Here is a 26,264-nt window from a genome sequence, read left to right on the forward strand (position 1 = left end):
TTTTTATACAAAGACATTTATTAATATTTTTTTAATATTCCTATAATAACCTAGATATAAACAACTATTCCTATGTACAAACGCAACATTGCTTGAACAGCTGATTTCATTGGGTCGGCGTCGGTGAATATCGCGGAACTTCGAACCGCAAAGCGCCCATTTCCGCCCCGCTAAATTCTATTGCCTATGTATATCGGAGAGCGGGTCGAAAGCTGGCGTTTACCGGACGATTACAATTATTCATTTATTCACCCTGTATACACCTACTTCTCAACAAACATAAAAACAATATACCCTTTATCACAAGAAGCCCTTATACACCCTCAACATCAAAGAAAATGGATCTGAGGTGTTTTCGGTGCGGCGCATAAGAGCCTGGAAAAGTCAAGTGTTTGATGCCTTTGCTCATGGTCAAACAGTCGACTTTGTCCCGTACAAGATAAGCCTGTATCTATTGCACTATTATGTATGTAACAAAGTTTTGATAATGCGACAGTTCTCCGAAGCGCAGGCGTGCAAGTACGCGCTTTCGGGACGTGCGTGTGGGTGGGTGCCATGGAACAATGATTAATTAACAACTCCTAGCTCTGACAGTTGACGTTCCTGACGATCGTCAAAGAAACGTCAAATCTGGTGTTTCAACACCTACTAAGTATACAAAACTCACAGATAGAAATGAGACGGTTCTGGTTAATGGACGTCCGTGGGGTAAGCGGTGCACTGCGGCGGGAAATTTGATTGGCGGGTGCTCCGTTTTGATTAGGTCCGCCCTAGCGGACGGCTCTAACAGTACAAATCTCACTAATACATTAATTAAATACCTACACTTTCTAGAGACAAAATTCCTTTTTGCGATTCGAAAAAACGTCGTTAGGCCTACGGGCGCCCACCTTGAGGGCCTAATTATATGCCTAGGCTAACTACTTAGAAACTCTACTCTGCCCTCATTTTGGCACTTGCATTTTGGTTGTCGTTCGTCGGATTGTCCGAGACTTTCGCGTCTCGCACGTATTTACACCAATTAACACTTAATTAAATACAGGGTCAGAGATTTCAAATTGAATTTTATTAATATAATAGTCGAGAATAATGTCCTTGTCTTCGTCAACGTCAAATGGGACTTCTCAATGTTATTTTTTATTTAATGTCATTGTGAACCTCACTATTCTTTGCCAACTTCAATGTCCTTGGGACTTCTGGCTCACTGTGTATACTGACTGAATGACACCCTGTACACTAAATTCAAAGTTTCGATTTGGAAGGAGAAAATGAAAGAAGGATGTTTCTGTCTATATCGTAAGTAGACACCGATAAGGCTTGGTCGGCTCGGGGAGGGGCGGCATCTGTCACCAAATGACATAACTTAACGGAAAACTATGACCCCGTATTTTTTGAGCGATTCCAAGAGTTTCTTGCACCGCCCCCTTTCCCCTGCAAAATGATAGTGTTTTCCCCTAAATTTACTTTTATTACACACGAGTTTAATTGAGCACTATGGAAGGAATGAGTTTGCCATTGTCTAAGACGCGAAAAACGGGTCTCCGTCGGACCCTCCTTAGACGCTTATTCTAGTAAAGCACGTTCGTCAAGAAGTGTGATTCGTAACGTAAACAATACACGCCGGGCTAAATTAAATAAAGATATGTAATTAAATAAACAACAGAGAGACGAGTACCACCTACAACTTAAACGAAATCATCACCTTAAATGCAGTAAGAGAGTCAGCGCAAGTAAAGCGAAAGATCTAAAATTTTCCCCGGCACGCGCGACTCCCTTTCTGAACATTCTACCTAACTAACATCGCCCTCTGGGAAGGAGACGGCGCTTCGAAATCCAGTCTTCTCATGAATGAAAAATCAACAGTCCGAACTATGATTAACAACTCGATAGTGAATCGACTCGAGCGCCCTCTATCGCTTTCGCTACACTAGACTCGAATGCGGTGCGCGTGCGCTCTTGCCACACGTCACAGTTTCCGTCAGTGGTTGCGGTGACGTCACCGACGGCCTCATTTGATCCCCGAGTACTGTTCCGGGTAGAGATGGACGCTGTCGACGGTGAATATCGATGCATCTACGTATTAAGTACGATCTCAATACAAAAATTCTTTTGATTAGGTGCTCTGAAAGGAAAAGAAAAACAAAAACCCGCCACTAACCTTCAGGCAGTTCCAGAAGTTTCTTTGGCAACCCGTCAAAGTACCTGAAACAATTTATATATAGGGGGTACAGTGGAAGACCACTGACATCTCACCGATGCATCATTGCTTCCTCCGCACCGATTCGCCTGGTTGGATCGAGTTGCAATAGCGCAGTCGCCATTTGCTCGCCGTGCACGACGTCGTGCAGCCGTGGCCAACACAGGCCTAGTCTGCGCGACTTGTAGTTACCCAGCTTGTGCGGTTTGTAGCCAGGCAACCGCGTGCAACCGGGCCAATCCTCTTCCGTGGGCGTGCCCAGCACCTGTGCACCATCGTTATTTAGGTTTGCAAACAAAACATCGTTCTGCATTAATTCATGTCAGTGCGAACTGAACTCACCTTGAAAATTTTGTCGAGTTGATCGTAGGTATCTCTAACACCGGGAAAAATGGCGATCCCAGTGATCATTTCAACAAAAATACAGCCAACTCCCCACATGTCCAGACTGGTCGAGTACTCGGTGGAGCCGAGGAGGACATCGGGTGGCCGGTACCACAGCGTAACCACCTCGTGACTGTAGGTGTGACTGGGCACGCTCTTAGCTCGCGCCAACCCGAAGTCGGCAAGTTTTAACTCGCCGATCTCGGAAATAAGCAGGTTCTGTGGCTTGACGTCACGGTGTAGCACCAAACGCCGGTGGCAGTAGGAGAGGCCACGCAGCAGCTGGAAGAGGAACAGACGCACGTTGCGAGGGTCTAGTCCGCCGCTGTGCCTCTCGAGGTACTGAGACAAGTCCGTATGCTGTGCGAAAAATGAATTTCATTTATTCCGAGAAACGTTCAATAAATAGTTGTTTCAACCGAGCGAATTAAATCGATATAAAGCGGCTCGTTCAAAACGAGCTAACTCAAACAGACGAACATGACAAAAGGTAATGTATTGCTTTCATCGCGGCCCCGTGGAATAATCCAATTATTCGCTCGCTCTGTATCAACAACAAACGCTCTTTATTCCAATTAAACGGAAAGCGGCTTCGCCCTTTGCCCCACTTACCACATACTCGAAGACGAACGTCAACGTCTCCCGAGTGTGCACGATGTCGTGCAACGTCACAATGTTAGCGTGTTTCAGTTCTTTGAGGAGAGACGCCTCCCGAATCGCAGTAAAGGGCGCCCCCTCCTCCTCTTGCAGTCTAATTTCTTTTAGGGCCACCACTTGGTTTTGTAAACTTCACATAGGAAAAGAAGAAGAGTTAACAAGTGAACAAACAATTGAGCAAAGGCGTTGGTTTCCTGCACAATATGGTGGCTGACAGTTAACTGACGCATGACAAGCAAGTTCGACAAACTAATACTGACAATACATCAATCGCATCACCAGTCACGTCAGTGTCATAATAAAAAATTCATTCCCTCAATTACTCACTTGCTAAATCCTTTGTACACGGTGGCGTAAGATCCCTCTCCTAATTGTTCTAACTTAATGTAGGCTTCCGACTTCCCGAAGGGCGAGTCTCCCTAAACGAAAAAAAAAGCGGAAACAATTCAATAAGTTGTAAATAAAAAGAACAGGGATTAGCGAAGGCGCACCAGAGCGTGGAGAGGGATAGGACAGGACCCAGGGGCTTAATCAAGATGGAAGACAGACGACCGCTGCTGATGGCTTTTGTTTCAATTTAGGGCTCGCCATGATTGGAATTATGAAACAGTGGTGGAACTAATTTACGACTTATCTTCAGACGTGACGGTTTTTTTGCGTTAGAACCATTTTACTGCTTACGGCGGCACGAAATCCCTCAAACTTGAGTCGGACTTGGTGTGCAAAATACCGAACAGGTCCGAACGAGATTTACTCACCCCAAAGGCCGAGAATCGCTTCGTCCGTCGATTGTCACCCCCCTGTTGGTTGAGCAGCACCTCAGACTTGGGCCGGGGTGGTTTCCGAGGCCTCAGGATGACCTTCGCCTCTTCCCGGATGTCGTCATCCAGCAGCTTGCTGTCGCTGGACACCGACAGTTGCCTTTTGACCCTGTCATGGCCAGACACGTTGTTCCAGTCTGAAACAGCGCCCTCGTTACGATTTAACCCCTTAAGGCCGTCAATATGGGGGAGCGACGGATTTGAACATAGGGGAGGAATGGTGGATGCGGCACTCGCTGGGAAGAGGGGGGGGGGGGTGTTATATCTTGGGGGAAGGCCTCGGATTAACCGGCACGCGGAAGCAATCACGTCAACAATTAAGAATTTAAGTTTTTGTTCATTTTCCAGATTAGCATTGTTCGAGCGTTCTTAATTAAGCCCCGCTTAGCATTCCCGGCAGGTTGTAGCTTTTAAAAGCGGCGGCTGATGAACGGTGAATAATTCAGATCTAATCCGGCACCCGAATGAAATAACAGGCCTCTAATCCAGAAAAATTCCGCCGGAAGCGAGAGCGGGCATTAATGTTGCATCCGGGGGGGGCTGGCTGGATTCGACGCGCGCCCATTCCCACATGCAACTGCACGATGGCGTTATTAAGCCGAAAGACTAATTAAGCCATTAATTAGTGAGAGGGGGGGAGGGGGGGGGGTCTCTCGTTGTCGGTAGCGGCCCGGATGACTAAGACGACCTCGTTATTATCCGGGCGATCTCTGGATTAGACCGATCGCGTGAACTCCGATCGAAAACAAAAGAGCTACGTTAATTAATTAATTAATTAATTAATTAATTTGAAAAACGCCGACGTCACGTTCCGGCGAAGGCGGCCATTAATCATGGATGAATATGGAATATTTTTATTGGACGCGTTCAAGGCGTACAATTAATTGTTGTCTTGCTCGCCGTGTAAACTTCAGCCGACGGTGTAAACTTTAATATACCGAATTTACCTGCCCCCGACGGGCCTGGATTAATTGCCGGCAATCCATCTTGCCGACTCCCCCCTGTTCGCGGGATTATTAGCACTTCTGCAACAACTCCAGTTATGCAGCGGACTCGTTGCGGAAAAGGGCAGGGAAGCGCGCGAAAAAGGGCAGGGAAGCGCGCGACAAAGTCCTTCGTCGGAACCTCCGGATGCCCGTTCGAACGTGTTACGTGTCCGAAGGCAGTAACACATCCAGAGAATCGACGACGTCGATGAAAATCGAGTTTTCGGGATCCGGACGGAATTAGGCAGTTGCGAAGTTGTTGCGTTCCGTGTGCGCCCCCGCACCCCCAACGGTAATAAAACTTTCGCAAGGGAGAGGCCTTTCCATGGCAATTTTATCCGGTTAATGGTCAGCGAAACGTCACGCGATCCACGGATTATTTATCGGCCCGTCCAGAGGACGAATCGCCGAAGAAATGATAAGCGTTGCGGCCCGGGACACGACGAAAATTGATGCGGAAAATTCGTCCGAGTGGTCGGAAAAGTGACCGACCTGTCAATGGCGTTGCCCCATCGTACCTCTCGGCTTTAATTGCAGGGGAAAATGCGGCGCGTACGTCCCGACCATCTCCATGGTCCAGGATCATTGGCGTATCGTAAGTGACCGAACGGAGGACGGGTTTTGGTGGCAGAACGTGGAAGAACGCCGCCGGGGCGACAAGCGAAGTGTGAGGGTGAACTTGGCTCGAAAATCGAACAAAACGAAACGCCCAATGGAGTCCAATTGGGACTTGGTTCAGGCAAACGCCCCATCGAATAAACATGCGTTTTTCACTGTATGGTGGAAAAGGCAATGGCGTAACGGACGTATCCGACCGTCCGTGACACGTGCATCTGGCCTCTATTGGAAATAGCTTCGATCATGTCAAGGAAATGATTCGAGGTGATGCACGGATCCGTTGGGTGGCCCACGTGCCTTCGAAAGGGGCGCAAATCCGTCTAAAAAAAATCGGACAACTACTGGGGACAGTTTAGGGAAGAGCGTCATCTCGTCGACAGTCCCGTTTAAGACTTCTCACTCACCGTATCTAATATCACCTTTCCCCGCAGGAATGTTCCCGTTGGGCTCCAATCGATCTAGGAACTCATCACTGTAACCGTTGTAGGGCAGCTTCCCATGGTGGTGGTGGTGGTGGTGGTGGTTGTGCTCCTCCGCCTCCTCCTTCGACACGGCTGCAACGAAAAACCTCGCATCAGTCAATTACCATGATTGCACCTACGTCTAGTCGGATTTGGGGGCGCCTCGCGTTACCAACAATTAAAATTTTTACGAACGAGAACCGACGTCATCCAGAAATGCCCGGAATCCCGTGACCCAGTTGCGGGGCGTCGGGAGCGGCCTCCCAGCGAACTGTGACCCCGTTATCGATCCCCCCGATGACGCATCTAGTCGAGGAGGATTCCCCGAACGGCGCCCACACCTAAACTACATAAAACACTATGGAAATCGGCCCTAAGTGGGCACGTTCCCGCTCGAAAACGGTCCTGATATTTCATCCCGAGACACACGCGATATGGGAGCGCAACCTCCTTTATGCACCATCATCCCCTCGCTGCTATTGATTATAATAAAATTTTTATGTCTAAGTCTATCCCAATAGGAGAGGGGGATGAACGGTATCGAACAGTGTCGGATCTAGGGGGGTTCGACGCTGAGCAAATTCGCATGGGTACATCGGTCGCTGGAGGAGGCACCGCTGGAGATCCTCGCACTGGACGACTTCGGGAGAGGAGGTGACGGATTGTAGACGAACAACCTGGAACTATCGTTATAAATCTAAAAGCTCTATAGGGGACCAATGCACGATCATCGATCAATCCGGCAAGGCAATTTTTTTCGTTTCTCGCAGCTTTCGTTCAGCCGAACGTAATTGAACTTAGAAATTTTTAGCGTTTACGCAGAAATGGGTGCGATGGATATGAAGTAAGTAATAAAATTGCCAAATGGAAATTTACAGACACGTTTAATTCGCGTGCGGAATATTCATTGTGCCCACTTCCACGTAAACGCTAAAAATTCTACACGTTAACTATTTCGAGCAGAAAATAAATCCTCGTTCCGACTAAAAATAGCGTTGAAAGAGCACCTGCGAGTCTCCAAATCTAACTTCAACAGGTCACCATAAATGTGTCGGGAATGAGTAATTTCAATGATATCCGGTGGGTTTCACCGCTCCAAAAACGCCGTCAGGACTAGTCGGCACTCTAAAAGAGGGCCGAACGCGCAATAGTTCACTGGGACCAACCCGAACTTAGCCGGTGGTGATCTGTTGAGGTGCAACTTCTCAAAACTTGCGGTTTCCACAAAGTCTACAAAGTCTACAAAGTCGACGAAGTCAACAAAAGTCGACAAAATCAACAAAGTCGACAAGGTCAACAAAGTCAACAAAGTCGACAAAGTCTGCAAAATCAAAGTCCAAAACGTCACCGTAAATCGCTCGAAAGGGAGAAATGTTAATGGCTCTTTGGAATTATCCAGACTTTCCCTGGACCAACTCCCCCCCTCGAATCGAGCCCCGCTTGGAGCGTTTCGGCCGCTCTGGGCCGGGGGCTACGAATCCAATAATTTCGCTTAAGACATCTTCACTTTTGACCTGGAAATTTTTCACTTCCGCCGCAGAAATCGCCGAATTAATCACCGCGGCTCCCGCTTTTTCCACGGAGGCCACTCCCGGCCATTAAAGAAAATTAATCTCTCCTCTTGGGTGTATGCGTTGGAGGGTGCAACAACGACGACCCCCCGGATCCTATAAAGGTCTGACAAACTGCCTGCGAGACAGTAAAATCTCAGTCGCCATATTTGTCAACGTCCGCTCAAGTTTGTTTTCGGCTCCCAGAGCGCCCCGCGATTATCCCCCGGAGGGGGGGAGGCTATGGGCATTTTTCATGTCCCCCCCCCCCAGGAAAACGTTCCTAATCTCGAAATTGCGACAGCGCGAGCGGGACTGCTTCTCTCCCTTAAAGAGTACTCAGATCAGCCGCGATGGCCCTTCAATTGTCGCCGACGTCTTAGAATTTAATTTCGCAGTGTTTAGGCTGCAAGAAGGACTTAATTGGATCGTGGAGATGTTTGTCTGGGAAAAGGACTAAGCCTGCGAAGAGGCTGGGGCCCATTAAGTATTTTTGACACCCTAGAAGTGGATTTATCGCCCCGGATACTGGCAAGGGTGTAAACATTTATTAGTATCAGCTTCCCTTGTTTTCAAGGGGATTTTGTTTGCATTTCCCTTGTCGTTGCATGAAATATGGACGTTTCGTCGGTTTTAATCGAAAAGGGGCGTTTTCGAACTTGAACGGCGCGAAGGGATTTCACTCGCGATGACGGACGTTTCGGGGCTGCCCCCGATGCTTCGGGCGGCCGTCCACCTACCCCTGAATCGGACTCAACGGGGCTCAGATCGAGCGTTGGAAGCGTTCCGCGGGAGTTGACGGATCCGTCGACCTCGTAGATGAGCGACGGGTTGTGAGTATGTTTCCGAATCTGCGGCTGCATCAGCGCGCATTCGATCTGATGAGACAAAGTTCGACCGTTTGGGCGAAACTTTTGCTTTTCCACACGTCACGCGGTCGTACCGGTAATGACGACGCCGAAATAATCGCGTTCGCAGATGGCACTTGAAAAAAAAAAAAAAAAAAAAAAAAAGGGGGGGGGGGGCACCAACGTTATTCCTTGAGAGTGGAAATGGCCGCCTTGAAGCCTCCGACGCGTAAGTTCGAATTCGCACGAGCCGAAAACGTATGGCAACTGCGTGGAAAACCATATTCGATTAATCTGTCCGCCGCAACACGTCACAGGCACGCCGGCCAAGTTCTACGTCACCGAAAACCTCTGTGCCAACATTATTAAAAAGCAAAACTATCCGTTTCGAAGAGCCAGGCAATTAACCTCGGTTTAAACGCCTCCGAACGCTGCTAAGGCGAGTGAAACACATTTTAATCTACCGCTTTCTTGGCGCACAAAGCGAAAATCCACTTTTCCCAGAAAATGAGATCGTATGTATTCAAGTGGCTCGTTCCGACGAATGTTCGGATCATTTCTATCCCTTTCCCGCCCGTGCGGACGATTTACGAGCGACTGCTCGACTTATGACGGATCGCGAAATATGGAAAATAATTTCTCGAGCAGTCGTTCCATCCGCGCCGGAGGGTTCTCAAAGGGCGATTTGTCAATCGATCCGGACAACTTTTTCGAAATCCCGCTGCAACGCGAGATGTACGTGCATGCGGCCGGGAAGTTCGGGCAGAAAGTTCGAAAACCGAGCGGAAGGGCGCGACCGAAAGGGCCTAAAAGTTAATTAAACTCTCCAGAGGAAAGGCTTGTTTAGGGACTTTGCCGCGGAAGCCCTGGAGTTGGCCGAGAAGGGCATATGCAGTCTTGACAGAGGGATTTAGCGACTTGGTCTCTTGAAATTTTAAAGAGGGGGGGGAGGACAGAGGAGCGTCCCAAACTCTCGCTGTACGGAGTAATTTAGTGCGCGGGTTTTAATTTTTAATCCGTTTGAGAGGTCTGTCACTGACGTAATTAAAAAGCTCTTTCCCTGGTGGTGCTCGCGGCATCCGAAACAAATTTGGGCTGAAAAAGGGCCAGAGGTTCATATTCCAGGCGAAACGCGATGGAAACGAGCGCATCACGTAGAGGGCGCTAACGATGGATTCTCGTTCTTTTATTTGCGGACGTGAAATTCATTTCGTGTTTCGGTAGTTTTTTCCCCTGTCATCCCCCCGTTTGCGGTTGATGAACATCATCAAGATGGATTCGCGGGGACCTCCGCGATCCCCGATTCGTACCAAAAAATGCTTTTGCGCGAATGAAAATCGGGCGAAGTACGAGGTTCGGCCGGAATGCTTCGCGACAGCTCGCAGCGGGGCGCAATGCTTACGTTCGCGCTGATCAGCAATCAAAGTTTGCCCGAAAACGAGACGTGAGAGAAGATTTGGAAAAGTTGCGTGAAATTTTTTAATTTTTTCTCCTCTCTATCGATCAATTTCCCAAAGAGTAAAATCCGCAAGAACCATGGGCGTTGTGGTCTCCGAATTTTGGGGCACTCGGAGGGATGTGAGAGACTCCAGAGTTCCCCCGTCAGACGTTCGACTCACACTGAACACATCCGTTCGAAGGTACTCTGCCCGACTAAGGGAGAACACCCAGCATTGCCTTCAAATCCGCAGCTGCGCGAGAAAATTCCGGGACTGTTGGAATACCGAGAAAATTGAAACGTTTCAGAATCTCCTTGGCAACTCGCCGAAAAACCTTTTGACTTTAACGAAACAATCCCGGACACTTCCACTTATGGAAATCCTATAGATAATCTATGGAAAATCAACTTCCCGGAAACTTCCAACGTTTGTGAAAATCCTGAATAGCGCACGGTTCCTTAGAATCCCCTTTGGTTGTTCGTTAAATACCGCACGCCTCCGTCCCCGAACGTGGAAGACACCGAACGGCCAGTTTCAATTGGTTAGAGGTACTCGATTTCCATGGGGTACTGCTCGGCGCGGACGAGTCGAAGAAGTGTCGGATTCCGCTCGAATTCTCGTTGGAAAGTGGCGAGAGTTCGAAGTTACTCGTTCGAATGAATCGAAATCCCAGAAGTTGCACTCGGAGCTGCTCGACTCGGGCGAGCCAGAGTATCGAAAGATAAAAACGCGAAAACTTCTCCTAAATTGGTAAAAAATCGACGAGAGAAACGTAATGGAAGTTAGTGCGACTCCGCAGGTCGGCGAGTTAGGAAGACGTTAGTTCTCCCCGGATTTCAGCTTTCAGCGCCTGAAAACGCAAAAATCCACTGACCCGAACTGACCAAACAAGGGAACGCGTGCAAATAAGACGCAACAAACGGTACTTTTCGCACCCTCGGAAACAGTAATCAAAACGGAAGGATTTATTGACTGCCCCCGGGCAAAGAGGGGCTGAAATCGGCGCAATCTCGACGAGCACGCGAGAAGTGCTCCCTCGTAATTGCGAGGATCTCCATAATTTACAAGAAGGGCCGTAAAGAACAAACATGCAACGAGGAATTTATCGGAACCATTGCGCGTCCCCCCGGAACCTAAGAAGTACGAGGAACTTCGCTGCCGCCACGCGAACTGGCGAAGTCCATCCCCTTTAAGTTTTCTACTCTATACGTGAACGTTTTTCAAGTAAAGTGGCCAATTTAGCCCTAAATGCAAATCTTCCCGGCATTATTACGACCCTTTCGGCCCTTCGTCAGGTCTATTAACACTCACCGGAGACGTAACTGATCCTCACGACGACCGTCTTCCGAAGCGTATTTTCCATGTCTTTAACGCCAACGCGGTGAAGCACGAACTATCCTCAGTTGAGGACAAACAGCCTGACCCACTTGTAACGATTCGGTGATAAAAAGCTGCTCAAACAAACTAGAACGGTAGGCGATCCTGATAATGAAGGCAAACATTCAGATGCAACAGATTCACTGAGAGGTGATTACGCGTAATAAGGTGCCGGTCGTACACTGGGCGACATCCATATGTCGATGGTTGGGGATATTGCTCGGAAACGGGGTCGTTCGTAGCTCGTTCGCCAGCGTTCGTAGCCCGTTCGCCAGCGTTCGTAGCCCGTTCGCCAGCGTTCGCTGGAGTTCGCGCGCTATTTTGTCACAGGTAAGTTTCCTGGAGGGCAAAACCGAATGAAATTTCGAATAACGCAGAGTAGACTTTTATTTTCCTCGCGTTTCTTGAAATACACGCTTGGAGCGACTGTGGGTCAATAGGAAAATTAGCGTATGAAAGAAGGAACGGAGAATGCTCGGAGATAACCGAGCAATTTCCATTAAGGGACGGGCAGAACTGGGTCTAGGAGAGGACAGAGGACGGAAATCTCTCTTACGGTACTCCGAGGAAGGGCCCAACTTTAAATCTACCGAAAACTTGTTTGAAACTCTAAAACTGACTTTTACAACGTCTAAAACTTCACACTCTCGAATACGTGCACCCAGCAGCGGCAAACTGGGCAATTTTCCAGATTACAAGCGGGTGAAAATGGACAAAAAAAACCTTTTCTCTGCGACTCCATTGTCATTTATATTCATTGTGGCAAAAGTGCAAAAGTAAGGGAAAGGAAACTTTTTCACGTCGAGTCGCGTAAAGCGTTCGCTAACGCGAGCTGACGCACGTCATTTCCAGTTACCCCATTTTTCTCCAATTCGGAAATGTCAAGGGAGGCGCCATTGGTACCCACGGCAGGTAATAATACATTTTTCTGGCCACGAAAAGCGATCGATGTTGGCCTAATTTTATAACGAAAAGCAAACAAACTATCGCCTTGACACTACAATTTTGGATATTTACTTCTAGATCAATTGGCCCCGATTCTAGACCGTCGATGCATTTATCGGTGCGGGAGAATATACAACAAACAAACCAGGTGCGAAGATGGAGAAAAACATCCTCCATGAGTCAGTCCAATGTGACTCCTAAACACGTCATAAAACGTTCAGGACTTCGTCCGCGAGAACTCAAGTTCTCGGCGCAGCTAGCGCCGCGCATCACCCTCATGAAACCAAATTCGCTCTTTTCTCCATTAGAACATGTAAGTGCCACAAATCCGCTGTAAGTTTGTCCTTTAATGACGTTTTCGAGACCCTGCGAACATAAGGGATGTCCACCTGGATGACCCCAATGGAGGAAGCCAGCGGGGGATCTGCAGGGATGGACACGTCGCCGTACCGCCGGCTACGTCCCCGCCACTGAACAACCGTTAAATTAAAGGAAAAACATTATTGCACCATAAAACAAAAAATTCGAGGGGAATTGAGTGATGTTTCCCGGCCCCGGCGAACATTTGATATACGGGCGAGATAAGGGATGTAATTTTGATAAAAGCTACCCCCGAAGATGGTCTACCCTGAGGGGAGGCTTATTTAATTTGACTGGCAACGAAACATAACTTGTCAGAAACGATTTTCACGGAAATGTACGACGTTCCTCAAACCTCAGAAACTTACGACCCTTGGAGAGCTCATCAATCACCCTTCGCCGAAAGGACATTTGTTCGCGTACAGAGGGCTCGCGTCTGGAAGACGAATCGGGCCCGTGGAAGAAACGGGTATTCGCGTGATTTGATTGATTGATTGATCGCCCTCTATACAGCGACGAAATTAATTTTTCTCGACAAACCTCTGCCCCGGACAAAAGCCCTTTGAGTGGAGAGAGTTCCGAACTCCTGCCGAAACCGCCCCTGACTCTCATTGATAAACTTTTTAATGAGAACTTCGATCGTTATCTCTTACAAGTGGATAGGAACGTAGGGGCGCCCTTAGGTGACGGTTTATCTCCCTGCCGTTAGGGGCGGAAAGGGGCCGCGTTCCGACCGGTTTAGTTATGTCGTTCGGGATGAGCCGCATTCCAGATGTTTTTATGTAAAAGGGAAAGGCACATGATTTGAGAGATAAAAGGTTTTCCAGAATTTCATGGCAAGTCCAAAGCGAACGACGATCCGCCACTGGATTTTCAGCTAAAAACTCAAGACACTTCATAACTTTCACTTTCGTCAAAGTTTTGAACGTTTCTGCATATATACATAAATACGTATATATATATATATATACATATATACAGGGTGCGCCATTACTCCGGCCTCGGTTCCTGGTGTCTTTGTACAAATATCGATATGAAATGTTTAGTACAGTACTCGTTTATATCGGAAAGCTGCACGATTCAATAAAATTTTTGTTTATACAGGGTGTTCCGTTTTCGCTGGGCAGCGTAAAGTCGTAATTTTTTAAATAGCAACCCATAATTTGTTTTATGCCATTTGATGAAACCTTAATTTGGGAGGAAATCGCATTGAACATTTTTCAAATTGGTTGCGGCGTTGCCATATCAGAGAAATTTCTTTAAAAATGCAGCGTCAGAAAAAAATTATCACAAAATTGGCGTTTTTTGAAATTTTGAAATTTGTTTTTGTAAAGTAGTAAATCAAGGTCAGAGCTACTTAAAAACTTTAAAACATTTTTTTAATGCACCATACTTTTTTTTTGTATATATTATCTAAATTTGTATTTGAAAGGTCGCATCGGTCACGTCACCATACGCAAATTAGATGTAAAAAAGGGGCAATTTTCAGCAGCTCAGAAACGGTTGGGCTCGGGGATGGGGTAACGTTCACAAAAGTTGTAGGTTTTCGGATTCTGAACGCGATGCCGTCGAGAGAAGTAGGGCATTCTATTTGAAATAAGCAAGTTGTTGAGGATTGAAGCCATACAACTTCGGGGGCCTATTTCGAGGGTTATGGAAAACTCTTTTTAAACTAAAACACGTCAAAACGTAGCTCATTGTGTCGCCTTGGAGCCTCAAAAGATCGATTCCAAAAATTCGCAACGGTTAGGAAACAGCATTGATTTCCGTGAGACCTTGCAGCTATCGAAATTTTCGAATTTTCACAAATAACTCGAAAACGCTAAATTTTTTTGCATAAGACCTATTTCGTAAACTAGCCTTAAAATTTGACGATAAATCCGAAAATGGCAAAAAAATCGGGGGGTTCCGTTGAAAAAAAAAAAAAAAAAAAAAAAAAACATAATTTGGTACTACCACACTTTTATGACAGACCCTGTACATTTGAAAATAATTTAAAAATACTTTTATTCCCCAAAAACTTTACGGAGACAAATTTCCTTCCAAAACTTATATTTACTGAGACATCGCACTTTGACGCACTAATGAGCAACCCTGTACATTGTAAGTTCCTCCTAATTTACCCGGAACTAACGCGCTTTAACTTGAACGACAAATCAGAGATTCGGGAACCGGAACGACTTCGGACTAACAAAACTCATCCAACGTACAACGCTCATGTCTCACTTGGTCTCAAACGTCCCTCGGGACGGCCCTGCCCCGACGAATAATAATTAACGTCTAATCGACTACCTAGGACCCTACGGAGGACCTGATTGCTTTCCGGGTTATTTCGCCGCGTCCAGAAGGTAGCACGTCCCGATAAAGGACGATTATTTGTCTAATTGAAACGTCCCCCGGCTGCGGGGATTATACGGCCCCCCTCGTAAACAAATCAAAAAAGCCCCGTGACTGAAAGGGAAATTAACCATTTATTAAAACACGGGTGGCCGCAAGAGGGGGCGAAAACAAAATGCATTAGGCCTGGGGATTTATGCAAATCGCCGCGTTGCCAAGTATAGGGTTTCTTCGGACGGGTCTGCAGCCGCTGGACACTCGCCAAAAGTGCATTTGTACTGCAGCTCGCGATTTAGTGGTAAATTTAATTAAAAAAAAGGGGAGGGGGGGGGGGGATTACTACTTGGAACTATTTTTAAGCGTAACCCCACAGTGGCACAATGACCCGTAAATGAAAAGCTCTCTAAACGCGCTCGAAGGAAAACAGACATTGAACATAAATAGTGGCAACTACGAGGTCGGTTTTAATTGGCCAATAAAACGTCCATTAGCGGCAACGCTGGACCTCCCAGCTCGGTTGAGTCATCGTGGAGCCCCCCTCAACGGCCACGCCTCAATTAAACCAAAATTACCATTCGGCTCCCGATTTTTTCCGAACAACTTCATCGTAAATCCTCCGCTAACAATCTGGAGAAAAATGTATAATAAATACAGACTATGGAAGAAAGGAGAAAATCCAGTCCGGAAAATGGAAATTTGCATAACCCATTTCGGGTCTCGGGGGCGGATTTCCTCGGGGGTTGGCTGGTTAGCATTCATTTTACATTTTTATCGTTCGGGATTACAATGAACATGGGCCTTTTGCCGAGGCCATTGTGTTCTGGCCCCAAAAAAGTACGATATTTGTTTGCTCGTGTTCCGTATTGAAGGGAGGGGGGCACACTTGAAGGAGCGTTTGCCGAAGAAGAAATTGGAGGTGCCGAATGTCTCTTTCGCTACTGAAATCCTAAACGGAGCCGGGGTCGGACAAACCGACGCCCGAAAGGCCGAACGTGACGAACTGCCGAAAAACAAATCGGGTCAATTCGCTTGAAGGGGGGTCCCGACGGGACGAACCTGAACTAACCGACAAAGTCAAAAATTCCGGAATCCGGGACATTCCGAATAACGACAAATCGGCCTTAACGCACACATCTGCGGGGCGACAGTGAACAACGTTACGGCACACACACGCATCCCTAAATAACGCACTTTTCGCCCCCTTGCGTCTTGTTATTACCCGCGCGAACGCCGCCCTACGACTTCTCCTCCCCCCCGATTGTCGTGCGGTCCCCCCCTTGCGGGCGGGCGCATTACTAACCCCAAAGCAAACGTGCCCCTGCACGATGTGGATTTTTTTAATTTGCACTCGCCCACCATAGCGACCCCTGCGGGATTCCCCACACACGCACAAAAGTATCGCATTACCACGAGAGAGGGGGGGGGCCGGACGATATCAAAGGCGCAGCCCCCCGGGGGCAGGGGACAGGTCGAAAATCTCATCTGAGCTAAACCGAGGAGGATTCAATTGAAAAGCGATTCGGAGGCGGCCGCTCCGATCTTTTCTTGTGTCCGTCCCCGGCCGCCGGGGCTGTAATTTAATATTAGGTATATACAGGGTTTAAATGGCCACTTAAGGGTGCATTTGAGGGATGGAAAAAGCTCTAAATTGGATTCGCCTGCGGAATCGGTATAATGCTGATATTTGCAAACTTAATTATCCGGTTAGTCCCAATATGCGGTCGACTATACCTCGTTAGCCGGATATTTTAACCGAATTAGGGTATGGGCGCATTGGCTGGGCCGTAACAGATACAAACTTGTTCTCTCGGCTAAATTGAGCGTTATCAGGGATGTGGCAGAGGCATTTTATACGATAATAAAATTTGCACACGTTGTACACGTACCAAAGGCCAGTGCATTGAGTGGGCATAATAAATAAATCAGCGAGACCATTTCCTGCCCGCCGGATCAGATATCCTTGATTACTACAGCGTTGACCGTTTTGACCACTAAAACCGATACCGACACTACTCATCATTGTGATTATATCACTGACAGGCGCGTGGAAAAACTGGCACATGAGCGATGGTCTCGTTTCGGATACAATCAGCGCAGAGATTGAACGTTTCCATAAAAAATGGCCCTCCGAGGGCGGCCATTGTCTGAAAAATGAAGATGGAGCGAAGGGCTAATCTCCCCCCCCCCCTAACCCTCCCGGGCGTCTCACTCGCGTTCGCAAAGCTGTTTATCACCCTCAGGGAAAATCCTTTTATTTACTGGCGGGACCTAATTTTCATAACCACGAGATTAGCCACCTTATCAGGCAGTGTGCGACAACGAGAGATAACGTTGAGCAATATTGATGATAATCCCCGGGAATCGTTGAAGACGTACAAATCATATCAAGCGCCGCCGGTTCGGGCCCCAACCAGGGCACGTATCACGATTTACGTCTCAATCCTGCGGATTGCGGTCCGTGAGGGTGTTTACAACCCCATTTTATCGGTTTATTACCTACAAATTGGGAGTTATCGCCCCCTTTTTTCGCTTTTACATAAACGCGCCATCTCAATAAGGGTCGCAGTTAATAACGAACAAAGGCCCTTCGCCTGCTCCCACCTCGGCCCTTGAAGGGTCGGGGATTGACATAAAAAGTCACTTTGCCGGCCCTCGATGACGTTATTTTTATTAAAAGCCTCTCTTTCACGCGTTTACCGGGCGCTTTCTCAAGTTAATGCTCGGGGTGTTTATCACCCCGTGGCAAAGACAATAGGCCACCGGAACGGTTGCCGGATTCTTCTGGGGTTGAAATATGGACGTTTAGCTATATGAAATTAAGGAAGATTTCGGGGGCTTTGTGGCGAACGTCGCTTTAAACGATTTGAGCATCTAAAACGAGCTCTGCTCGGTAGGGTGACTTGGCTGAACACTCACGTGACGAGCAATTATGAAAGTGATCACTGTGATACGTTTAACTCGAATTAATTTGTAAAAATTGAAATGCGTGACGGGACACCGGGCTCCGGCGGTTACCTTAAAATAAATTCTTATTTGGGACACGCCAAATGACCCAAATAGCCCGATACCTTCGATACTAGTTGCCCCAAATCTATGGGAAGCATTCTGGCACGTCACTGGATTGGCAGCTTTGATAATAAGGAAATTGCCAGATGTAGTCAAATTTAGTTTCGCCATCGGTTCAGTGGTAATCCACGATTTTCGATAGCTTTACATCGCCAAAAGGCGGCAAACATAAAGACACGAAACGGGAAATGTCAAAGGCTAGCAGGTCTCAAATTTAAGGAAAAACCGAGAAGAACAAATCGCCATTAACTTTTGCTAGAAAAAAGGTTTACTCCCCTTGGCTCGGACTACTTTCGTTCCTCGCCGACTACTGTTATCGCAAGCAAACAAAAATGAAAGATTTTTACTTACACAAACGTCCGAAAGAGTGCGACAGCCTCTTCTTGAGCTTTTGCATCCGCGACAGCGTCCCGTTCTTCTTCTCGCGCATGGTGACGCCCGCGCAGGTGGGCAAGCCCGGAACTCCTGCAAGAAAAACCAGCTTTAGAGCGCGCAAACTCGTGATTTCCGGTCACAGGACCACCTCGCGCAGCGGACTTCCTGCGCCGCCCCAGGCTCGGCTCGCTCTTCCACTTGCGCACACTGAAGAATCGCTTGAACTTGAAGAAACTCATGGCCGCGCCCAATAACTTGGTACTGTTCGACGACGAGTCATCGTCTCGATCGCGAACACAATGACACCAACAGGTAAATAGTCAAATCCGAATCTCGCAATTTAGACTCGGCGTGTTTGTTTATAGATATCAGGCGATAACAGACTATTTTATATAATCCAGAGCACCCAATCGAAAATTGCCCGTACTGCGTCGCAACGGCCGCTGGATATAAATAAATAAATAAATAAGCCTTGATTGCTTGATTCGATGCCATGAGGACTAATCGAGTCTCATTTGCCACGAGTAAACAAACAACATTTATCGCTCAGAATGGACAAATATTTGACTATCATAGTCATAGTAAACGCATTTCTATATCTAAACTGTGATCGTAGTTTCGGAGATATCTTTGACTAATGAAAGCGGCTTTAAAGTCAGTGGGTTCTACTAATTAGACAACAATCACCATGTCAATAAATAATGTGGAAAAGAGAACGTGGTTTACTAAGGCGGACGGCACCAATTAGGAGCCAGATAACAATTTCTCCTAATCCGATTGTTAAATAATAGATTGTGAGTGAAAGAATTCACATCAATATTGACACAAGACCATTCATTAATCCTGACTGGCACTATTTACATTCAATATGCGACAACAATGCAACGGATCTTTTTCCCACATTGTTCTAGTAACACTGCACTTTTCGTGACAATCGTAGCGGATGACAGATGATTCGTGACGGCATCAGTGCAATACGTGACATTCGTAGCGGATGACAGATGACTCGTGACGGCATCAGTGCAATATGTGACATTCGTAGTGGATGACAGATGATTCACGACGGTGTCAGTGCAATACGTGACATTCGTAGTGGATGACAGATGATTCATGACGGTATCAGTGCAATATGTGACATCCTTGAGTGCCGAATGACGTACATCTATGATTCACATATGTACAAACAAGTGTTTTTCCCACTTCCGAGAAACTATCAGTATTCATAAAATTAGAAATACGAGCATTGTTATTTCCACGAGAAGCATTGCCGAGGACAAAAAGTATCGTCTTTCGAAGGGTCGCAACTTGAAAGCTCGGGAGATTCTATAACGTAATTCCTCTTCAGTTTTTAAATCAGAACCCAGAGTCGAAACGTCTAAATCCACATTGACTCCTTTGATCTTCCCCTAATGTCGGCGTATCGAATTCCAGCACACCTCCCACGGCAACGAAATGGTAAACCGCGGTAACGAGATTCACATTTTACTACCATCAATGGGGCAATTTTACACCTCCTAACCCACAAAGCGCCGAGTCTGTACCTCACCGCGTACCATGATCGTCATCATCATCACAATTGAAATCGAAACAAAAGCGCCTCGTGACTCAGAATGCGGGTCCACACCAATTGCATAACCAATGAGGAACGCGACCTATGCAAGCAATTGTTCGCCCACTAATTGCCTCATTTCGCGATCATTGAGAACTTGCGTCATCGCAGTTTGACATTTGTGAAGACGCACGGAGATAGGCTTTTGTCTTCCGAGGCCGGACGAGGCGGCGATAGCCGCAATCGTCCATCTGTTTCCGGAGCAGATGAGGCCGGATGAGCAAAAAAAAATCGGTTTGCGATTAATATTCCATTCGGGCGTGAGTCACGTAGCGTTACGTAGCGCCACGTTAGGAAATTAATTTGGATTTATCAATGAGCGGATATTTCTAATTTGAACGTCGCGTTGTACGCATCGAATCCGGCTTGAAATCTACTTTTGTACGGGGGCGAAATGGACCCTGGTTTAGATGGGAATACGCAGCTGATGTGCGCCTTTCGTACAAAATGGCGGATTTCAAAAATCAATTTTCGAATTTTTGATAGGGGGCGGTACCTCTCCCGAGTTCGTGTAAGTCGCCGTTTTGGCCCGGTTCGGCGCCGCCTCGGCGACTCTACGGCGCAGCCGTTGAGCGCGACCCCTCGTCGTTCTGCAGGAAATCACGAATCTACCGATGTGACATTCAAAATTCTTAAAGTAGCTACATGCGGCACAGTTCGAATTTATCAATGGGCGGATGTTTGTAATTTGAATGTTGTACGCATTGCATTCGGTTTGAAGTTCGTTTCTATACGAGGTGCGTCAGCACCGGGTTGGTGGGAACGTGAGGGAGACGCGGGATTTTCGATGCAGAATGGCGAATTTAAAAAAAAAAAGAAAAAAAAGAAAAAAAAAGAAAAAAAAGAAAAAAAAAGAAAAAAAAGAAAAAAAAAGAAAAAAAGAAAAAAAAAAGAAAAAAAAGATGTTTGTACACTAAAAGTACTTTATTTGCATTATTTTTGTTCACAGTTCACAATCAAACGAGTCGCCGGTGGGATTTGTCCAAGTCCGAGTGGCCATCATTTTGATGATATTTCGCCCTAACCCGGCAGTTTTACGAAACAACCGCGGACTGTGACCCCTCATTCTGTACGAAATTACAAAATCTATTTACCTGACATTGAAAACTCTTAAAGTTAAACACGTTTCCGTTTATTAGCGAGTGGTTGTTTCTAGTTTAAATGTTGTACTTTAGACATCGAATTCGGCCAGAAATTCCGTTTTACGCGAGATGCGGCGAACCTCGAGTTCTGGGGAACACGAAGGAGGTGTAAAGTCGTTCGACGCAAAATAGCGGGAAACAAATCGGATTTTAAAGGCACAAAAACGTTGTCGTTTTCATACCTCCCGTTCGTTATTTAAAGCAAACGCGACGAAGATGGCATTTCTTTAACGTCATCGGCCGCCATTTTGTCAAAATCCGGCCCGATCTCGGAAATTTCGAGACAAAACCGCGGACTGCGACCCCTCATTCTACAGCAAATCGTAAAATCTACTCGAATGACACTTGAAAATCTGAAAATGACTGCAAAAACGTTTACCTTTCAAAACCAGCTTGGAGCTCCTTGAAACCTAGTCTCAAACGCGCGGACAATGACTTTCTTACACCGGGTTATCAGCACTGAGCGTGACACCGACCGGAAGTTCCCGATGCATACGCACTCTAGATAACGACAGTGGCGGCAATTGTTTCTACTGCTGCTGTGACATTAAAAAAACAAAACAAAACAAAACGAAACAGAAGAGCGCAGCTGGTCGGTGCGTCACGGGAGTCGCGCCGCAATCGTCGAACTGACCAAAGCTAGCCGCGATTGAAACGATTTTCCTTAATGTTTTGTTTAGAACAGTCGAACGTCTACGACGTGCGTCGCCTTTCCAAATGGGGCCGGTCGGAGCTTGATGACGACACGCTGGTGAATGCGATGACTCAGCCCCGTGATAATGGTGCGTGGCCCCTCGAGGAGAGGGTGCAAGAGGGCGCAACCGCCGCGATTCTACTCAATTAAATTTTTAGCAAATAGTTCCCCTTCCACCCTAGAAGGAAGGGAGGGGGGGACCGCACGCGTAACTGTCCTCATATAAGCGAGGAAGAGGAATTCCGACCGGTCTGACTGTCTGACAGGTTTTTAGCGAGTGCCGATATAACAATAATCGATGGCAATGGCCTAGGTATATGCGATCAGGCCTTAAAATAGCCCCAAACAATCGCCGGTGTAATCCGAATGTATGATGTAAACACTTTGGTCAGCCAAAAGGCCGGGTCTACACACAAAACTCTCTCAAGAACCTCAAGATGGTTATTTTTAGACACGTGATATCTTCAATAAGCAGCCCGGGGTGCTATTTTAGGACTTTCTTGTGGGGTTGCTTTCAGGTCGGTCATAAACGGATATATTTACGTTCCTTCTTTGCCTGGTATTTCTCTCTCCAAACAGATGCTCTTAGTTTTGCGAGGCTGGAAGTTTCTTTTCATCAAAGATGCCACATGCCTGCGGATAAGACTGAGAGTTGGGAGTTAGGCGTACAATATAGCGTCCACTTCACACACTCCTTTAGCAGTTCACCGAGTTTTAAATCTACGTACAACAAACAAATGCATTAACGCATGGTCTTGGAGTGGTTTTATTGGAGTAGTCAACTTGCAACATGTCGATCTGCGCCTCAAAGGATTCGTAAGGCACGGGGGCCTTGCGGTATCTCCCAGAGCTTCAGATTTCTAACGCAGCAGAATTAGGCGAAAATCTGACGCTTGGAAAATGTCGCGCGAGGTGACTAAGAGAAACACTGGACAAAATATGACAATATTTCTGCGAAGCAAATTAAATCAACTTGTGAATCTGCATCACAATAAATTTGCCATAGGGAACGTTGTGATCACGTCGGACATCCGGGGAAATCTCCAAGTTTAGATTTTATCCATAATTTTCGGTTTCGGACTAACTACGGAGCACTTACCGATTTCCTGGAACACGACAGGAGACACATCCTTACCTGCAACAAATGAGAAAGCAAATTTAACCCTCGGTTTTACCTTATCACATAACCCATAATCTACCCCTCACACGCACCCCGCAGGAGATAAACCTCCATTGTGGCCCTTTTTCAACATTCATACCTGTCAATATCTAAAAAAGGCTCTTCCTTCCGTGTTAACACCTGTAAAGCCCCCTTGAGCGGCGCAACAATGCCACATCCAAACCGCAATATATCATGTACAGGTCATTACCTAAGTTTCTTGTCACCCTTTTGGGGCCCTATCGCGATCGCAGTTTCGGCTTTTGGGGGGAAAATTGTGTCTTTATTCTGCCAGCAGATATTTGTTTTTTAAATCTACAATGACTGTCGAGCGTTGTTTACTATTGGGATTAATGATGTACCAAGACATGTCAGAATAACAATCATTTTAACATGTTTATGTCCTACGACCTAATTTACTTCGTTACATACTATATGAAGTTCTCGCAAGTTGGGCGGTGCCACGATAGTCAAGTGTCTATGCCTCGCATACGTAACGGACAGTGACAGCAGTCATTTTTGACGTACAAGCGAGGTTAAACATTCTATAAACGTTGAGTTTTATTAAACGTGTGCTAAATCACTTTGTCGATGTTTGACAAAGGGAAATTCAGTACAAGCCTTTAAACACCTGTTAGATCTATAAATTCGTTCTCATATATTAAATTCGACTACTATCACTATCCGTTATTTATACAGGAGCCAAAGCAACGATTTCTGTCGCGTCTCACGATTTTTAACAATTTGGAACAACATATAGATTTCTATTTAGACCTGAAAAACTCGAGTTTCGTATGGGACACCCTGTGTGTTATTTTTAACCTATTTGATTTTGGCGTATTTTAGTGCACACGCTCGAGGTACTTCGAGCTATTTTCCACGTACATATCTCAAAGTATCCACGAGGAATTTCGATGTTTCGGAAATTCTTCAGCGATCTATCCTTCGATGTCACCTGCTCTCTTACTAACCCGCAAGAAAAATTGACGTTAAACGATTATCGCCGCAGGCCCTGTCTGCACTTTCCCTTCTCGAAAAATGATTTTCAGCCCCCGCGAAGGCAACCTTTCCCCTCTTAAACAGGGCAAAATAGGAAATTTAAAGACTGATGTCTTGTGCTGGGGTGACCTTATTCTTCGCCGTTAATAGCCGATTTCCTGAGAAGTGAAAGAACATGGCGTAGGTCGTTTCAAGGCCGCCCGTTTCTTGTCTTATGCTATGACCATACTGGGATCCCCGAGAATGGCCGGTTTGTTGACCGGATTTCTTCTATACAATTTAAAATAAAAACCCCTGGACCGGTATCGTCTGGCCAAAGGGGAACTTTATTGAAAGTTCTTGTAGGTAAAGGAAGGTAAAACGAAAAAGAAACGCAGGGCAATCAGGCGGAGTTCTGCTTTCTTTTGCTCTCGCCCATGTGAGGCTTTATTAGATTTTATCGGTGCGGATATTGTGCGACCGGCCATCTGGAAACTCTAGTCTACCACATATAAATATGTAGGAAGTTTCATAATAAATTCCAATTTGAAGCCGGGAAACTGGAGATTTCCAATTCAAATGGCTGCCGCAACTGCTACATCAGGTCAACTTTAATCTAATCTATTTCGATCAAGGAGAAGCAAATATTAAACATTTGCTGGCGAACAGGAATGGAAATTGTGCTGCTGATAGGCCTCTAGTCAAACAAATCCATTTAACACTGTCTGGCCTGGAGCTACCCCAGGGGGAGGTCTGTTAGCACAGGGGAGCACAATTAAGGCAGTGAAAGGATGCTTTATGTCTGGGGGGCTTTTTACCTATTTAATTAAGCTTGGTCCGACTGTCTCTTGGGGGTTGATGCAACAGGGAAGTAGGGAGTAACTTGGTTCCCATCACTCTCTTGAAGGTACCACTCAATAACTCATATGTGACCATGAAGCAAATGACTGTCCATTTAGTTCAATACAAATTCTATTAATTTCAATATGAATATAAGGTTGCTGTTAACTGGAAAAGAAATTGTGGATCTAAAATTTGCACCATGAAAATTTTCACCCTGATTCTCTTGCTTATTACTATTGTTTGAATTGTTTTTATATTTTCTTCCTTCTAAACACCATTCATTCACCCTTCAGGTACCGGTAAACTTAACTCTAATACAGGATGTTTCATAAACATAGTGCAAACTTATGGAGATTCTTTTGATATGAAAAACAAAAAAGACTGTTTTAGATTGATGAGGTTGGGTCTCCTGCAGCAGTCTGCTATGACATATCACAGATATTTGACTGTGTAAATCATGGTATTTCCATTGTGACACGTAGAGTGTAACAGAGTGAATGAAACTGTGCATACCAATTTTTAACTTTTATGTAGGGACCAGTCAAAAGTTGCGAATCAGGCCTGAGATAAGTCTAATCAGTTCAAGATGTATTTTTTAGGTATACCTTACAGTCTTATGTTAAATATGCACAAGTAACCAGAGGTCGGTTAAAAGAGGCATCTCTGTCTCATAAGTCATCATGGATATAATAATCCTTTGTCAATTTCAATAATGGTGCTATTTCTAAGATTGTGAGTTGGTACGTGTCTCTTTATTGACTTCAGTCAACAATGCATGATTTGATTTGATTGACATTCTCTGTTGAAATCACACGCCAATGTATCTACTGCATGAAGTCACAAGTGCATTAATACTGTCACAACCCTGCCTTTTCTGAACCACCCCCACTGCACTTCCATTAGCACAAGGGAGCAACATTGGGGGAGTAAAAGGATGCTTTATTTCTTTAGGGCTTTTTATTTGTTTAAGCTTGGGTCAATGGGCCCCCAGGGTACTGGTGGGTGTACAGAACTGGGACATTAATGCATTACGGGCATTCTCCCCTTTCATTGAAGTTCAGGGAATATGAACCATGAATGAGACTTTGAGTCTCGAAGTCCGAACTGCCTCGAAACCAAAGTATATATATGCCGTGTGGCCATGAAGGAGTGTGGCCGCAATGTCCTTTCCCAACAACCCAACGAAAAACAAAACAAAACTCACCATCCTTGGGTTTGGCATTCGAGCTGGACGTGGCACTACAGTGGCTCTTATCGACGGTGCAATACATAATAAAGAGCCCCGTTTCGATGTGTTTTGTTAAGTAATTCTCACCGAACCAAAATTACCATAATTTCTATTTTTTTAAATAAATAACGCGATTTATTACGGCGACGAGACCCGCAAAGATCACTGCCGAAGCGCGGCCGCCATTACT

At 46.2% G+C, this 26,264-nt stretch overlaps 1 protein-coding gene across 5 annotated transcripts; it reads right to left on the reverse strand.

Annotated features, from left to right (window-relative positions):
* Eip63E (cyclin dependent kinase Eip63E) lies at nucleotides 1-26,264 on the reverse strand. Of its 5 annotated transcripts, XM_066298976.1 has the most exons (11): nucleotides 26,051-26,264; nucleotides 22,966-23,001; nucleotides 18,398-18,511; nucleotides 6,068-6,217; nucleotides 3,997-4,196; nucleotides 3,566-3,657; nucleotides 3,194-3,368; nucleotides 2,540-2,941; nucleotides 2,254-2,462; nucleotides 2,159-2,202; nucleotides 1-2,073 (listed from the first exon to the last, which is right to left on the reverse strand). In XM_066298976.1, exons 1-11 carry the CDS (start codon nucleotides 26,115-26,117, stop codon nucleotides 2,009-2,011), a joined length of 1,554 nt encoding a protein of 517 aa, XP_066155073.1. In that variant the 5' UTR covers nucleotides 26,118-26,264; the 3' UTR covers nucleotides 1-2,008. The 5 variants fall into 5 exon arrangements, with proteins under 5 accessions (XP_066155073.1, XP_066155077.1, XP_066155076.1 ...); XM_066298980.1 differs by lacking the exons at nucleotides 22,966-23,001; nucleotides 26,051-26,264 and adding an exon at nucleotides 21,552-22,664; XM_066298979.1 differs by lacking the exons at nucleotides 22,966-23,001; nucleotides 26,051-26,264 and adding an exon at nucleotides 18,570-18,753.

This window comes from Euwallacea fornicatus, chromosome 32 (genome assembly GCF_040115645.1).
Source record: "Euwallacea fornicatus isolate EFF26 chromosome 32, ASM4011564v1, whole genome shotgun sequence".
Lineage (NCBI taxonomy): Eukaryota > Metazoa > Arthropoda > Insecta > Coleoptera > Curculionidae > Euwallacea > Euwallacea fornicatus.

Bases quoted from the DNA above. Each gene is read 5' to 3' on its own strand.
- Eip63E (XM_066298976.1), bottom strand. From the start codon at position 26,117: ATGTATTGCACCGTCGATAAGAGCCACTGTAGTGCCACGTCCAGCTCG. The intron at 4,197-6,067 runs GTGAGTGAGAAG...GCGCTGTTTCAG, and splicing joins GAAAGGTGATATTAGATACG to ACTGGAACAACGTGTCTGGC. The intron at 2,463-2,539 runs GTGAGTTCAGTT...GATGGTGCACAG, and splicing joins AACTCGACAAAATTTTCAAG to GTGCTGGGCACGCCCACGGA.